At 39.9% G+C, this 15,230-nt stretch overlaps 1 protein-coding gene across 10 annotated transcripts in view; it reads left to right on the top strand.

Moving 5' to 3' along the window:
* P4HA1 (prolyl 4-hydroxylase subunit alpha 1) overlaps positions 1-15,230 on the top strand; it is a 40,486-nt gene that overhangs the window by 7,130 nt on the left and 18,126 nt on the right. For 7 of the 10 annotated variants that reach the window (XM_030487725.1, XM_030487722.1, XM_030487726.1 and 4 more), the window contains 7 exons: positions 3,829-3,937; positions 4,842-4,938; positions 7,052-7,203; positions 9,581-9,718; positions 12,221-12,460; positions 13,648-13,838; positions 14,370-14,546. In XM_030487725.1, coding sequence (XP_030343585.1) covers positions 3,850-3,937; positions 4,842-4,938; positions 7,052-7,203; positions 9,581-9,718; positions 12,221-12,460; positions 13,648-13,838; positions 14,370-14,546 — 1,083 coding nt within the window. In that variant the 5' untranslated portion in view covers positions 3,829-3,849. Of the gene's footprint in view, positions 1-3,828; positions 4,043-4,841; positions 4,939-7,051; positions 7,204-8,544; positions 9,047-9,580; positions 9,719-12,220; positions 12,461-13,647; positions 13,839-14,369; positions 14,547-15,230 lie in introns of those variants that run through there. The other 3 variants (XM_030487730.1, XM_030487729.1, XM_030487732.1) reach the window with 2 other exon arrangements.

The following is a 15,230-nucleotide window of genomic DNA, read 5'->3' as shown; positions in this document are numbered from 1 at the left end:
CTGGATCCTGGTAAGCACCTGGGAGCTTGGCATTAGCAGTGAGGAGACTTGTATAATCAGCATCGTTAGTTAAATGTTTCAGTCTTCGGTCACCCATTAGTGGGACCTTGGTTTTGTGAGGTTATATCACTATCTGTAGTTTGTCATAACTTCACTTCTGCTTGCATGGATGCTACATGCATGCCCACACTTGTATGACTCTTGCAGGCTGTTTACTTGTAGAGCAGAGCCGAGCTCTATAGAAGTCCTCAAATACCCCACCTCTTAAGTTTGATAGTTTGAAATGGCATTTGTTGTGTATCCCTACTGTTCAGGGAATCCTGTGCTGTGCTTGGCAATATCATTCCTATAATTGTTGCTTTGTTTTATTTGTCTCTGTGTTTGTTCTTTGCTGGTTTTCCCATTGTTTTTTGTTTAGTGGGAGTTTTTTGGATTGGTGGATTTTTGTGGGTTTTTTTGTTTCGTTGGTTGATTTTTTGGGGGGTGGTGGTTTTTTTTTTCCCCACCCTGCTTTGCCATATTTTGCTGTTTTCAAGCTTAGCAAATTTGCTTCTTGTAGAAAGTCAGGAAGCTCCTGTGATAAAGCTGTCAGCTGGACTCCCACTTCTGCATGTGGGTAGTGGATTCCCTCCTCTCAGAGATGCTCAACTGCCATCTTTGTACTTGCCTGAGGAACATGGCTGAGGAGGAGAGTCAGACTGACAGGAATAATGTAGAGAGGATTTTCGTCTTGTTTTACTTCATGTCACTGACAGGAAGATATTAAGCCTACTTATTTGGCAGCTTGTGTGTCTGAGAGATTTCCAGCATCCATCTTAACTGAGCTTTATTGGTTTTGATTTGGGAACCTGTGGCTGATCCTTCTGCAGTAGTTTTGAAAGCTGTGTTACTTAGCAACTGCTGTTAGGGCAGTGAAAGCTTGGCTGGCCACTGCCTTGAGCTCTGTTTCCAGTTCTCTGAATTCTCTCTGGGAAGGAAGTAATCTTGGGTGGCCGAAAGCTATTACGGGAGTCTGAGTCCTTGCAAGTGACAGAAAATCTGCAGACTGCGAGAAGAAAGAAAGATGAAGTTGGAAGTGACCTTTAGATGTCATCTAGCCTAACCTCCTGTTTGAAGCTGGGTGACATTTAGGCTGCATGGGGGCTTGTCCAGTTCAATTTTGAAATTCTTCCAAGAATGGGAAATCCAGTTTCTCTGGGCAACCTCTTCTAGTGCCTAACTGCTGTCACTGAGAGAAACTTTTTCTTTGCACCTACTTAGAATTTCCCTTGTTGCAATTTGTGACCATTACCACGCACTCACTGCTTTGTGCTTGTGAAGTTGTGAGGAGGGAATAGAGTTGCAGCTGTGTTCGGAGTCAGCACCGTACTGAAGCAGGCTGTAAAAGCAGTTGGAGAAGAGGAAGAACTGTTCCCAAAGCATGCTACTCAAACTGGCTTTAGGCATTATTCTATTGAGGTGTCACCAAGGCTGTCACAAAGAGCAGCAGGTGGAGAGAAGACCTGCTGTCCACCTACTGCTCCAGAAGCTGCGTTCATCCCCTTTTTGGTGTTTTTTTTTAGCTTTGTTAATCATATTGATTACTACAAAAAAGTAAACTTTCTGAAGCTGCCCTTGTGTTGTTTCACTGAGTGTAGTAAACAAATAGCTCAATGAATTCTGAGTACTGATAAGGTTGGCAAATACTTATCATGTAGTAGAACTGTTTGTGCTTTGTAATTGATTCACAGATGTATTGGCTGGAGTGCTGAATGAGCAGGAGGCACTTGTCTTTCTGCAGAACAAAACACAAATTGAGCAGTGTTTTTAAGAGTGCAGGTACACATCAGTATCCTTGTGCATGTGAATACAGCTTCTTTAAAGAGTGCAAGGAAATTTGTCAGCAAGAAAATTTGCTTCTGGGTATGACCTACTAATTTACAGGAGTTATTCAGTTGGAGCTCTTGTTTAATGAGACTGGCATTAGTTACAGGAGAGGTAGGTACAGTTGTATAGACCATACCCAGGATCCTTCACTTATGCTGAAAACTAGAGAAGTGTTACAGGCTGGCTGGAGGTTGTATATTTGTTCATTGTGTTTAGGGCTGGGTTTTCACAAATGGGTTAAACCTGTGCTGCCACCAGAAGCAACAGTTCTGCCTTCCTTTGCTGTCTTTGGCTGCCAGTTCCTGCATCCAAATTGCCCTCTTGTACTGGCCTGAATGTTACATAGCTACATAGGGAACTGTATCAGAATTGAAGTTAGGATGAAATGAGCTTTTGGGGGAAATTTTATTACTTATGTTCGAAATAATCTGATTTAGCTTGTTGCTTGGCTGCCTGTGGAGGGGATGAGGTGAGGAATGCTGCTGTGGACAACAGGGCTGGTTTAGAGCACTGGTAAGGCAGAGGCACGTGACTAAGTTGAGGAAAAAGCAGGACTTCGGGCTTCTCTCTGAATTTTTACTTTACAACTTACTTTGTGACAGCAAATGTGTCAGAATGTTTCAGCCCTTCATTTGTGATCATAACAGATTCAGATGACTTATAAGAGTTGGAGATTGTGCTGCTTTCTAGGCTTGTATGAGTTTCCTGTTGTTCTTGTTAGTGCCAGTGAAACTGTACTTGTCCTGTCCAAGAGGCAGGACACAGAGTCAGTAGATCTAAACCTGAGTACTGTTCTTTCTGTAGTGCTAGAGGTGGAAAGGAAAGGCGGGAACTGCTTCCTGACCCTTCAGGTGCAATGTGAGAAAAGATCCTGTACTCTGGAGACAAGGCAATATTTCCTGTTAATACCTGAACTTGTGGGTGGAATGATTTTTCTTTGGATGTGACTTTTGCACTTGCTGACTTTGTTTACACCTTCCTTGTGTGATGGCATGCCCGGTTTTGTGGTGTTTGCTGTCAGTACCATCAACTCAATCAAAAGCATATTGCTTCCTTCCCTACCTAGATCAAACCACTTTGTGGCTGGGCTTCCTTCGTGATGTTGCTTGCTTTTTTTCCTTTTTTTCCTTCATTAATTGTCTTGCCATTAGGAGAGTTGTAAAACAGTTTCTGTTAGTACGGGTGGTTGTTTTCATTTTTCTGAGCAGATACAATACATGAAAGTTTAAGCTTTTGTATTTATAAATCCGTAAATCTTGTGAATTCCAAGACAGTATAATTACTTTTAAAGTATGCAGTAGCAAGGGAATCCTGTGCTGTTTAAAAGGGTTCAGGATCTTGAAAGGCTGAGGGCTTGGCAGCTGTTATGGGAGAAAGCACTGCCTGTGAGTCTGCTGAGTCTGCTACGGACTTACCCAGGGACTAACTGAACCAGCTGACAGAGAAGCCTTTTGTATTGTGTATGGAGGCTGGCTTCATGATGGTGGCAGCTGAAGAGCAGGAGCATGCAAGTAACTTACTCTGTGGACTGGTTGTGTAGGGTTTTCATTTCGACCTGTTCATCTTTCCGACTGATCAAAGGAAACTTTTTTCCTTGGGTGGATGAACCTGATAAAATGTTTTTTAACTTGGTGTTATGATTTTCTCAGTGTTTGATCTTGGCTTTTTTGGTTCTTTTTGTGAAGCAGGTCTATCTGCAATGTGTCTTAGATTTCAAAAAGATGAAGCGTGCTTGTGAAGACCTTGTCTCCAAGCTATTCTAACTTCTCTTACAACATAAAAGTATAAGAAAGTCTGCAGAAGGGCATCAGTCCTCTGAGAGCTGCTCATGCTCTTAAGATTCTGCAACCTCAAGAACTAGTGGCAGCCCCAAGAGAATAAGCTGTCTCTTTTCTCTGGTGAATAGGGATTCCCCCCCCCCCCCCCCCCCTTTTTTTTTTACCTTCTTTGTTTATTTCATAGGTACGTGGTGAGGTAACAGCTATGGCATTCAACAAGATCTGGTATACCATAGCCCTTGGACTTCTGCTGCCTTTCTCTTATGCCCATACGGACTTCTTCACTTCCATTGGTGAGACATGCTTTGGTGTATATGCTGCATTGCCAAAAGAACTTTTTGACTCTTCTCAAAGCTGATTCTGCAATGATGTGTTAATGGCATTCAAGGCTTTAACTGGTACAGAACTAAATCTACTTCCTATTTCTCACAACCTTACTGATTTCTTTCTTTTGGGAGAAACATGTTTCGAGTTAAATCAGTCCAGTTAGTCTAATGACCCAGGCTTGTCATTGTATTCATTATGTATTCTTATAGGTATTTGATTATAAGCAAAATTTTTGGTGTGGACAGTTGCACATATGTAGAAGCAAGCAAAATAGCTGTTAAGGGTACGTAATGATGCCAGTATGTCAGCATAGTCTCTCTTGGCTTCTGGTGACTTGTGACACAGATGAAGATGTGGGCTGTATCACTTCATGATGAACCAGTTCAGCTGCCTGCTTGCAGGAAATGAAACAATTAATAGCAGAGTCTGTTAGGGGACCTATTGAGGTCATGAAAGTAATCTTAAAAATAAAACACTGGCTTGTTACTGTATATCCAACATGATGGTTTTGTATATTTCCATAGCTTTGTCTTTATATGCTCTACATTATGTATGCTTCGATGAAAGATTACTTTGTTGCAATCTACTTCCTTTTCCAAATGAATCCTAAATTAGTTCTAATAATAAATATGTAATATTACGTTAATTCCCATGGCAACAGTTTGGTTCAACATGAGATTTTCTTCTTTGGAAAAAAATAAAAGGCAAGAAGCCTTACTCAGGTACTCCTTCAGGATTATTTAAGCAAATAGAGAAGGACTATAGGAAAGAAAGAGTTGAAGAGAGAAAGAAAGTAGAAGAGAGGAAGAATACCTCTGATTCCCAGGTTTATTGTTTCTCCTTGTCTAACCAAACTAATTTGTTTTCTAGGTCATATGACAGACTTAATTAATACAGAAAAAGATCTGGTGGTGTCACTGAAAGATTACATCAAGGCAGAAGAAAGCAAGCTGGAACAGATCAAAAAGTAAGCAGCTTGTTTTGTAATGCCAGTAGTTAATAATTTGTCCACCCGTATGTAAAAAGTGCTTCCCAAGGCTGATTACATTTGTGGAATTTTCTTTTGAGGCAAAGCTTAAACTAGTACGTTTTTTGGGGGGTTTGTCCTAAGTAATTATCTCCGAGCCATTGGTTTGTTTTATGCAGCTTTCTAACGATGAGATCTAATCAACGTGCTTTTTGGATGATACCTTCACTTTAGGACTCCTCCTTGTTTGAGGACAGTTTCCCAGCTTTCAAAAATGTATATGAATCTGTGCTTGAGAATGTTTAAACAGTTTTAGATAGATGCATGAATTTTACTTTAGCATTTGTGTATTACATTTTGCTATCCAGGAAGAAAGATACTTCTGTCAGACTGTACTTACTTTTATCACTTAAAATACAGAGTTGGAATTGCTCTACAGGTTTGGAATGTTTTAGGTATATTCTTTACAGCTACAAATTAAGACAGGAGCATGCCAATTGGATATCCAAAAGTGTGTAAATACAGCTTATATAAGCATTGCAGCTGTGTTCTTACTATATTAGAAGTGCTCACTATCAGGACAGAATAGTTAAAAAAGTTGTCACAGATATAAGAACCTGGAAAAAAATGCTAGCATCATTTGTTGTGCTCTGTACTTTGGCTGAAGAATATTGGTAGCTTGTGTTGACTTCAACTGAGTGCAAGTTTGTAATTAACTGAAATGCAGAGGATGGCTCACACCTTGTGGGTGGCTTGTGGTGGAGACTTCTATGAGACAGAAACTACGTGAAAGAAATCCTGGCCTTGTGGTTGTGTCTCATGGTTGCAGTGATTTTCAGCTGCTCATTAGGTTTGATAGTCATGCAGTGAGAAATACGTGATGGATTTAACCACATGCAATGTGAATGCACAATTTGTTGAAATTGGTTTCTTCAGTCTTTGGCTTGCTAGCAGGTGGAGTTGGTCCATGGGAGCACTTTGTGTACTCCATTTTGGAAGGAACCCCTTTACTCATGTTGCTGCTGGCAAGAACACAGACGGAGGCGGTCAGAGTGTAGGAAAACAGCTAAAGACAGGGTGGGAAGAGTGAATGCAGACAGTGGCACCTTTAACAGCTGTAAACATTTACCTGTCCCAGGTAAAGCAGGCAAACTGAATTCAGGCATACCAAATTCTGGAACAAGCCAAATGCTGGCTAATCTGTAGAGTTCCCTCCAGGCTACAGATTTTATTTGCTTTATACTGGTGTTGACGTGTGGTATTTTCTTTGGGGTGTGGCTTTTTTAACAGTAATTTGTCCTGGGTTTAGGGTGTGGTTACATGTCTTCGTGTCCTAGATGTGCATTCTTTAGGTTAGAGAGGGGAAGTTTGCTTTGCAGACATGTAGTAGCATAGCGCTGGTGCTTATAGCATGACTGATGTGCTTCCTTGCTTGAGACTGGAGCGGACTCCCTGAAAGTTTCCATTAAAATGATAGATGAACAACAGTAGTTGTTCAAAGGTGTGCTTGTTTCAGTGTGTTGGAGTTGTAAATGGGTTATGTCGCTGGTGGTGTTAGAGAGCTTTGTGGAGTCAGAACTGTAGTGCCAGAAATTTGATCTGGGCTCCTCATTTGGGAGTGTGAGAACTACATGTTTGTTAATATAAGTTTACTGTATGGAAGGCAGTTTTGTGGTGGGAGGTAAGGGGCTTGTCATGGATTTAAGAGTGTGTATCTAAAAGTAACATAATTTGAGACAAGCATTTAAAAACTAAAGATCAAAAATGCAGATAAAGCTTGGTTTTGATTAGTCCTGCGTGAAAGCTCATAGTGGAACTGCTGGCATACTGCATTGGGTATTTGTAGGAAGGAGTTCATTCAGCCATGTTCCAACAAAGACTGCAAGAGCAACACAAGATCTAGGCTGCAGCTGGGGAAGAAGACTTAAAAAACAAAAACAAACCCAAACCCTTTTGTTCCTTCTAGGAAAGCTTTATATATAGATAATGTAAAAGCTTGCAAATTATATTGGGGTTTTTATTAGCGAAGACAGTTGAGTAGCTTGAAATCAGTTTTATAGCGTATTGGCAGACTTTTACAAGAGACTTTAATGAATGTATATTTTCACTATAGATGGGCAGAGAAATTGGATCAGTTGACAGATACTGCTACAAAAGACCCAGAGGGGTTTTTGGGACATCCTGTAAATGCATTCAAATTGATGAAACGGCTTAACACAGAATGGGGTGAGCTGGAGAGCCTGGTTCTGAAGGACATGTCAGATGGTAAGTGTGGCTGTGATAAGAACAAGGATCACATTATAATTGCATTTTCTTGACTATGTCTTTCACATGTCATGGCTTGAATTATATTTGTAAGTCTTCTTTTGAGGTGTCTTCATAAAAAATAATCCTAGAAGACCTGCCATTTTGTTGTCAGCGTGCTATAATTTGAGCTTTACAAGAATTTAGGACTGCGATATTTAAGCTGAATAATCCCCTTGGGTGCTTTAAATTTTGCAAGGGATCAGGGCTTGCTTCATATATTCTCCCATTTCTTGCAAACAAGTATTTTAGGAAATTTCATCTTTAAGTATGGTAACTCTGAAGAGAAAAAAGGCAACAAACTCTTCTAGTGGAAGACTTGGGGTTGTTTTTAAGTATGATCAAGGGCTGTTGCTGCTAATATGCTCAGAGTTGTCTCATGATTCAAAACCTGAATGTTGGCAGTGACCAAGTGTTTGTGGAACTGATCTGAATTACTGTAGTAAACACTTCTACTTCAGCAAGAATAGAAGGTCTTCAGTAGGCAGCAGGATATAAAAAGTTGACTGTGAAAGACACTTAGCAGCAAGGAAGCTGGAATAATTACATATGACCTATGACAGTCTTTCTCAACAACTAATACCAGGTGTAGGTTTTTAGTAAGAAATGATAAGAAAGTGTAGCTTTCAAGAAAGACCCAGGGTTAATCTCCAATAAGGATTCAGCACATTCAGCTTCCCCGTTGCTTCTCTGAGGGATGGAATATGCCAGCTGAAAAGGCTCTGCACTTGCCAGCCAGAAATCTGCACCAGCGCATCTTAAGTCCATCTTCTGAATGGGATGTGGGTGGACTGTTTTAAGAAAATTGTCAGGAAAAAGGAAAATACTGGGAAAGCATGGTAGTAAAAGAAAGGATGCATGGGAGTGCAAGGATATGGTATTTTTTTAAAGCAGGAACACCTTTCCATAAACTAATAAATAGTGTTATCAGGTCTGAATAGTTAAAAAGGACTACGAGAGTGTGGCAAAAATCACAAATTTGGTCAGTAATTATTTTGGGGATGGTTTTGCAGCTGAGTGTTGCATACTACGCTTTATCTGTTTTTGGTCATGCTGCTTAGTTTTCTGCTGGTGGATATTAGATAAACTTAACAAACATCATATTGGCACTATCCTTAGTTAACACTGTGAAGCTTGCTGTGCTTCAGGATCTTGGGACAAAAGAGTTTGTTGAGTAGAAAAGTTACTTTTTTGAAAATGCTAGTGGCTGTCAGTATGTTCAAACTGAGCTCCTCACAGTGGGCTTTGTTGCTGCTGTTCCTCTTTTGGCTGCTGGTTCTGCCTTTGTACCAGGATGCTGATTCTGCCCTCCTCAGCTGCCCGTCTGGCTTTCTGGAGTTCTTTTCCCTCATCAGTGCAAATAGCCCATCAGCCTCTTGACTGTGCTGAAGCAGAAGGGGAAAAATAGCATCAGTTCTCCCACCAAAGAAAGGGTAATACAGTAGCTCTACAGGAGGGCCCTTCAAGTAACAGCAGCAGTGTGTGTGTGTTCACCAGAGAGGAGTAGGAACCTTTTACAACACTTGACTCTAATGACCAGGGAACAGTTCTTACAATACTTTTTTCCTGTATAGAACCTGCTTGTCTTCTGTAAATGTCACCCTGGTGGTTCTTCAGAAAGCCCCTAAATTTTTCTTTTTGATTATTCTTTTGCTTTCTTTTCACATACACAAATATTTTAAAATGCTAACTTTTCAGCATGTGCCTTGACTTCAGAGTTGCATGAAGACTGATCTTGAGAAACCTTTTTAATCTTGTTTCTCACGTTTCTATGTAAATATGTTAATGTCCAAGTCCACAGAAAGTAAGTAATTAGGTTCATAGTGGCTCCTTAGTTGCCTAAAGCCTCGTCAAAAGCTGTTTGCAGTTATACATCAGCAGTTTTGGTTTTCATCTTTTTATTGGCCAGCCTTAATCTTTATACTGCTATTCTTAGCACTGTTTGTTTTTTCCTCTTGTAAATTATTTGTAAATTCCATGTTACTAAACGTAAAGCCTTTTGAAAGGCAGATTGAATGGAATGTTTGCAAAAACTACCAATATATTATCTATAATGTTCTCCATGTGGGGGTGCTCTTTTTGTTGTACATAACTTCAAAAAAAAAAAAAAAAAAAACACCAAACACCACAAAAACAAACCTGTTGAGACAAGAACAGTTTCTACGTAAAACCAAAGGGGTATTCCTGTCCTTTAGAAACATGGTGTTTGTTGGTGCTCTGCAGGGCTAATGGCTCTTCTTAAAATGTTAGCTTTCCGTGCAGTAGGGAGTCATTTCATGCATAGAGTTCATAGAATTCTTGGGACAAAGAAGTCCAAGTGTTTCCTTCTCTTTCCCAGGCTTTATCTCCAACATGACTATCCAGCGGCAGTTTTTCCCAAATGATGAAGATCAGACCGGTGCAGCAAAAGCCCTCTTGCGGCTTCAAGATACGTATAATTTGGACACAGATACCCTCTCAAGAGGGAATCTTCCAGGTAAGGCTCATGGATGTTATTTTCAGAAGACACTGTGAACCTCTATTAAATGTCCTGATGATAAATCATTTGACTCTGTTCCATCTTGTTTAACTGTGTGGTGTGAACGTAACAATAGGAAAACATTTGAGCTAGCTAATACTTTATGAAAAGTGGCGTCATGTGGGTTGTTGAACATAGGTTGATGTAGGTGTCAGTTTTAATTCTGCCACACGTCAAGAGAGAGGAACTTGTTGCTTCAGGCTGCGCTGGTGAAGAGAAACCAGGAAGAGCTGACCCGCTCTGACATACCGTTGGGGCTGTTGCTATGGTGGTTCTGTTGGAAACTTCATCCACTTGGCTTCCCTGCCTGGTGGGCTTCCTTACGCCAGCACACTGTCCGAGTACATGTAGATAAAACACGCTGCAGAGAATGCAGGTTTCTTTCTGATTTGAGACTCTTTTATCCTGTCATTCTCCTCAATCTACTCACATGCTCATTTTCTGCTTGTGCTAGAACTTGAGACTTTCTGTTTAGTTGAAGTCTGCATCTTCTAGTTATGGTAACATAATACAGTGTTAATAGTTTTTATTAAAAAATGGATAGCAATTAAATCTTGGTCTGGGTGAGGATTTTCCTTAAGTAGTTGTGCACTGGCAGATACGTAGCTCTTCTGCACAATGTAATTCATTCTAACAAAACAGTTCTATTACTTATTGTCCCTTTCCCTCAAACTGGTAATATGGACCTGTCAGAGAGTGACAGAAGTTTCTTTGAGCTTAAACTTCATGAAGTGTATAAACTGAAAAACAAAAGACAGCACATACAGACTTGAGCTTATGTGGCATTACCTGAGTAAATCTTTATTGGGTTTATATGCAAGAGAAGACACACTTCTTTCTTGTTAGAAAACTCTATGCTGTGTTTTCCTTGTTTCCTCTGTTTAAAAATAGTACTGTGCCAACTGGCAAAAAATCAAGTCTGTACAATCCATCTGTGTTTTTGCAAGCACTCATTGTGGTCAGATGCCTAATAAAATTAAGGGGAATTTGCTTTATATGTTATGACTTATAACTTTGCTTTTGTGTTTAGTTCAAGACAGTCTCAAAGACCTACAGATTCATTCTAATACAATAAGCAGTTTGTTATTGGTTTCTTAAAACAGCACAAAAATACAAGATGAAGTGCTTTGGGTGGACTGCAGCTTATTGCTTCTTTTGAGGCAATAAACTGTCCAGACTGTATGAAATAAAGTGTAATTGTAGAACCTGAAAGTTCTAGAGTGTAAAAAGGAATAGGTTAGTCTCTCCAGAGCGGAACATCCCATGAAGTCATTTGTGCTCCTTGTTTTTCTTCCCAGGGAATTTTTGCCAGGTTGACAAGTTTTGATCAGGATCTTAACTACTATCATATGGCTTATTAATTCTCTTTCTTGCATTATGGGGTGTGCTGTTTCTTTATATTAGCTATCAACCATGTTTGATGGTGTCTTTAAGCACCATTGTAAGAGTTGTCTTTTCATGTGTGGATGTTGCATTGCTTCTACATGTACCAGCTATGGCCCTGCAACCTGTTACTCATTCAAGAGGATCTCTCTGAGGGCACTCCACCACCACCACACCCAATTCCCTAATCTCTGTGTTATTTTAGAGTTTGCAGCTTTGGGCTTAGAAAACTGAAACCACTGGCCATCACAGGATGGGCCACAAGGTGTTTAATTAGCAAATCCAAAGTTGTTCTGTGGGATACTGCATTTCCTGGGCTGTCTCTTCAGCTATTTAATCTCTTAAGGCATGTCTTCAACAGAAGAATTCTCTTGTTTGAATGCAACTGTGGGAGCTGCTATTAGAAATTCAAGATGTGTTAAGATGTAATCATGAATGTAATTTTAGCTGTAAAACCGGCAAATCATATTTCCTTTTTATAAAATTAAATTTGGGTTTTCATTGGGCCTTAATTTACAGTGGCAAAAATAGGAATCTGTAATTTGCTCACTGGTGCTTTAATCTTTCAGAGGTCTCTTCAAATGTTTCTAAAAATGACTGACTTCAAAAATCTTGAGCAGCTGGGAATTTACTGACCGATGTTTTCTTTTTCCTTCCCCACTAAGTTGTTGCTAACAAGATGTGCTTCAGTAACGTTTTGGAAGTGATAATGCAAAGTCTTTGAAAACAGATTTCTGAAGCTTTGTATTTGGCTTATTATTGCCGTTGCTCGAAGCGTTTGGTGTTCTGAAGACGACGGAAGGTTTATCTTACGTAATTTTTCACTAATAGTAAAGACATTTAGTCAGTTGCTGGTATTCTGGCAATGGAAAACTGCTTCTAATCACTTCTGTGTTCTGCCAAGTATTTACACACTTTAGATACTTAAACTGAATCTTCAATAAATAGCCACCACAGAAGAGAGATGTTGAAGAACAGAAATAAACTGTGCTGTAAAGAGTAAGAAATAACTGAATGTTACTCTGAAGACTGGTTTGGAATTCTGTGTAAATTCTGTTTGTTCTGTTTTAAATACAGGTGTGAAGCACAAGTCCTTTTTAACAGCTGAAGATTGCTTTGAGCTGGGAAAGATTGCCTACACTGAAGCTGATTACTACCACACCGAGCTCTGGATGGAACAAGCTCTGAAACAGTTGGATGAAGGAGAAGTGTCTTCTGCAGATAAAGTCTACATTCTGGACTACCTGAGTTATGCTGTCTATCAGCAGGGGGATCTGGGCAAAGCCATGATGCTCACCAGACGCCTTCTGGAACTGGGTATGTGAAAGGTCTGCAGCTCACCATGATAGAGCTCTGTGTTTGAGCAGGTGCTAGTTATGGTTTTGTACTGAGGAGTGTGGTCTTGCCTGTATTCTGACTTGTATGTGGTTTTTTAAAATGGATTATTACTGACATTACCATTAACATCTTGATGTGTAGCTTTCAGTAAAATAAGACTTGTATTACCATAAATCATATTTTGCTACTGTATTTTTAGATGGACAGTTACAGTCTCTACTATGTCAGTGCATTGCTTAAGGATCGCTCCTTTTTATTGAAGTATTTTCTGCCTCCTGTCACTGTTGACTTCTAACCACTTACCTGTCTTAGTCACTACTGCCTGAAATTTGGTAATCTTACTATATCTTACTTTCTGATGTTGAGGTTACTTCCCCTTAGGTACAGGTAAGAACAGAATTAATGAAACTGAAACTAAATTGGTGATACCAAGATTTCTGCAGATTATTTAAATGCAAATTAGGCATACTTGAGATGAAAAGCTTGGGAAAATAAGAAATACAGAATGCAATACAGCGAGTTAAGATTCTGGTTTTTGAACTATGAAAAGCATTTATGTTTCTCTAAATACTACAATTGACTGTGTAAAGGATGCTGTGGGAAGTTCAGAACAAAACCTAATGTAGCAGAGGCTAGAGAGAACCATTTATTAATGAAATGAAGCCAATTCTCTAAGTTTAGTCATTCTTAAGAGCTTCATCACCAGAAATCTTAATTCTCATCAGGGAAGTTTTTAGGTTTAAAGCCAGTCATGCTGGCCCAGCTTTTTCCCTGTCCTGTTCCCTTGTCTGTCCCTCGCTGGTGAGATTGACGGGAGCGGCCAAACCCTTTTTCTTAGTGCTTAGACCCCTATGTGCACTGAGGATCCAGACCTCGCAGTAAGCAGTTTCTGAACTGTGAATGAGTGGAGCTTAGCTCAGAAAAAACTCATTTTGTGTTTTCCTGCAGATAAGTAAGGATGCGCGCATGCTGCAGGCTAGCATTGCTTCCAGCTTAGCTCAGTGTTTTAGCTATCCTGTGAATGCTCTCAAACCAAAGTAGATGTTTATGGTTTCTATTTGAGAAGCAGCAGTGTGCATCTGCTTTCTTTTTGTAAAAAGCCTCTTCTGGATACTTCTTCAAGTTGGAAACTTGCCAGTGATATTTGTCTGTTTCTTTGTCAATAGATCCCGAACATCAAAGAGCAAATGGGAACATGAAATATTTTGAATATATAATGGCAAAAGAAAAGGAAGCAAATAAGTCCAGTACAGATTCAGAAGACCAGATGGAGAAAGAAACTGAGGTTAAGAAAAAGGATTACCTGCCTGAGAGAAGGAAGTACGAAATGCTGTGCCGTGGGGAGGGTCTCAAAATGGTAAAGTGGAGTAGACTGTTTCCAAATGTATGAAACCAGCTGTAACCAAACAATGTCAAGAATTTGTATGTGGCATGAAAGCAAGGAAGTTGTTATAGCAGTTGGCTGAGTGTGTATAACCGAGGATTAGTGTGTGTTGGATTTCTTCCCTGTTTCATTCTGTTCAGTAGACAAAAATTAATATTGCCACAGGCACTGCTGACTAACTTGAATGCACTACATAATTGTAATTAATTAAATAAGGATGCTAGAAGTCTACGTTTACATATGGAATTGAATGAGTGTGGTGTTCTAGCAAAAAGAAATATCTTTAATAGGACTGTGTAAAGTACTACTCATTGCAGTATCATAGAGTAACATTAATGTGCTGAAAGTACTAATTTCTCAAACTTAAAGCATCTCTTTTAACATCACATTAAAGTAGGAAAAGTGAATTGTTCCTGTCTCCTGTTATCAGGACATCTTCTGTTTCTTAGAGGCATTAATGTTACATGGAAGTTCTCTGATTGTCTTGTTTCACCTTGCTTTTAGACTCCTCGGAGACAAAAAAGACTCTTCTGCCGCTACTACGATGGAAACAGGAATCCTAGATACATTCTGGGCCCTGTCAAACAGGAAGATGAGTGGGACAAACCTCGAATTGTTCGCTTCCTTGACATCATCTCTGATGAGGAGATTGAAACTGTGAAGGAACTGGCAAAGCCAAGGGTAAATGCCTTACACTTCTTTGCCTTTTGGAATCTCAATTTTCCTGTGTAATTTTCTATGCGAGTGTGTGTGATTCTGTCTCCTCTTGAATGCAGATGTGTGTGCGGTGTGCTCACACGTTGCTTTTCTCACCTTGTAGCTCTTGCTGACACACTCTTTGAAGGAGACAGTGGGGAAGTTGGAAATTGAGTAATTAAGACAGCCAGGTAACAGCAGCGCAGGATTGTCAGACTCTTCCAGCAGACACAATTTCAATGAGTGCTCTTTCAGATAAGGAGGAGAACATTCTACAACAGAAAACAAACGTGCTGCAGCTAGGTTGCCTGGAAGTATACCTGTCATCTGATTTTTGTTTGGTTTGCTGTTTTTTGGTTTTTGTTAAATCTGCGTTTGCCAAAGTTGTGACTTGGAGAAGAGTGCTGTCAAGGGAAGGGCAGCCATTCCTCTGGTCCTGGAATGCCACGTTATTGTATAGAGAAGAATGAATGGTTGTATCTGCTGTTTGGTATAAAACTGACTTCTGTCTCCCAGGCTTTGAAGTTGCCTGCAGATGAAAAAGCTTCCAGAGGGTAGTACTTAGTCAGTCGTACTCAGCTGCTTCATTGCAATGCCAGCCCATCAAATCCTATTTCAGAAACTGGATCCCGAGGTTCTTGTTTCTGAATGCAGAATAAACCAGGGCAG

This window comes from Strigops habroptila, chromosome 5 (assembly GCF_004027225.2).
Source record: "Strigops habroptila isolate Jane chromosome 5, bStrHab1.2.pri, whole genome shotgun sequence".
In the NCBI taxonomy this organism is placed as follows: Eukaryota; Metazoa; Chordata; class Aves; order Psittaciformes; family Psittacidae; genus Strigops; species Strigops habroptila.
Note: the sequence above shows the minus strand (reverse complement) of the source record. Positions and strands in the feature narration are given on the sequence as shown.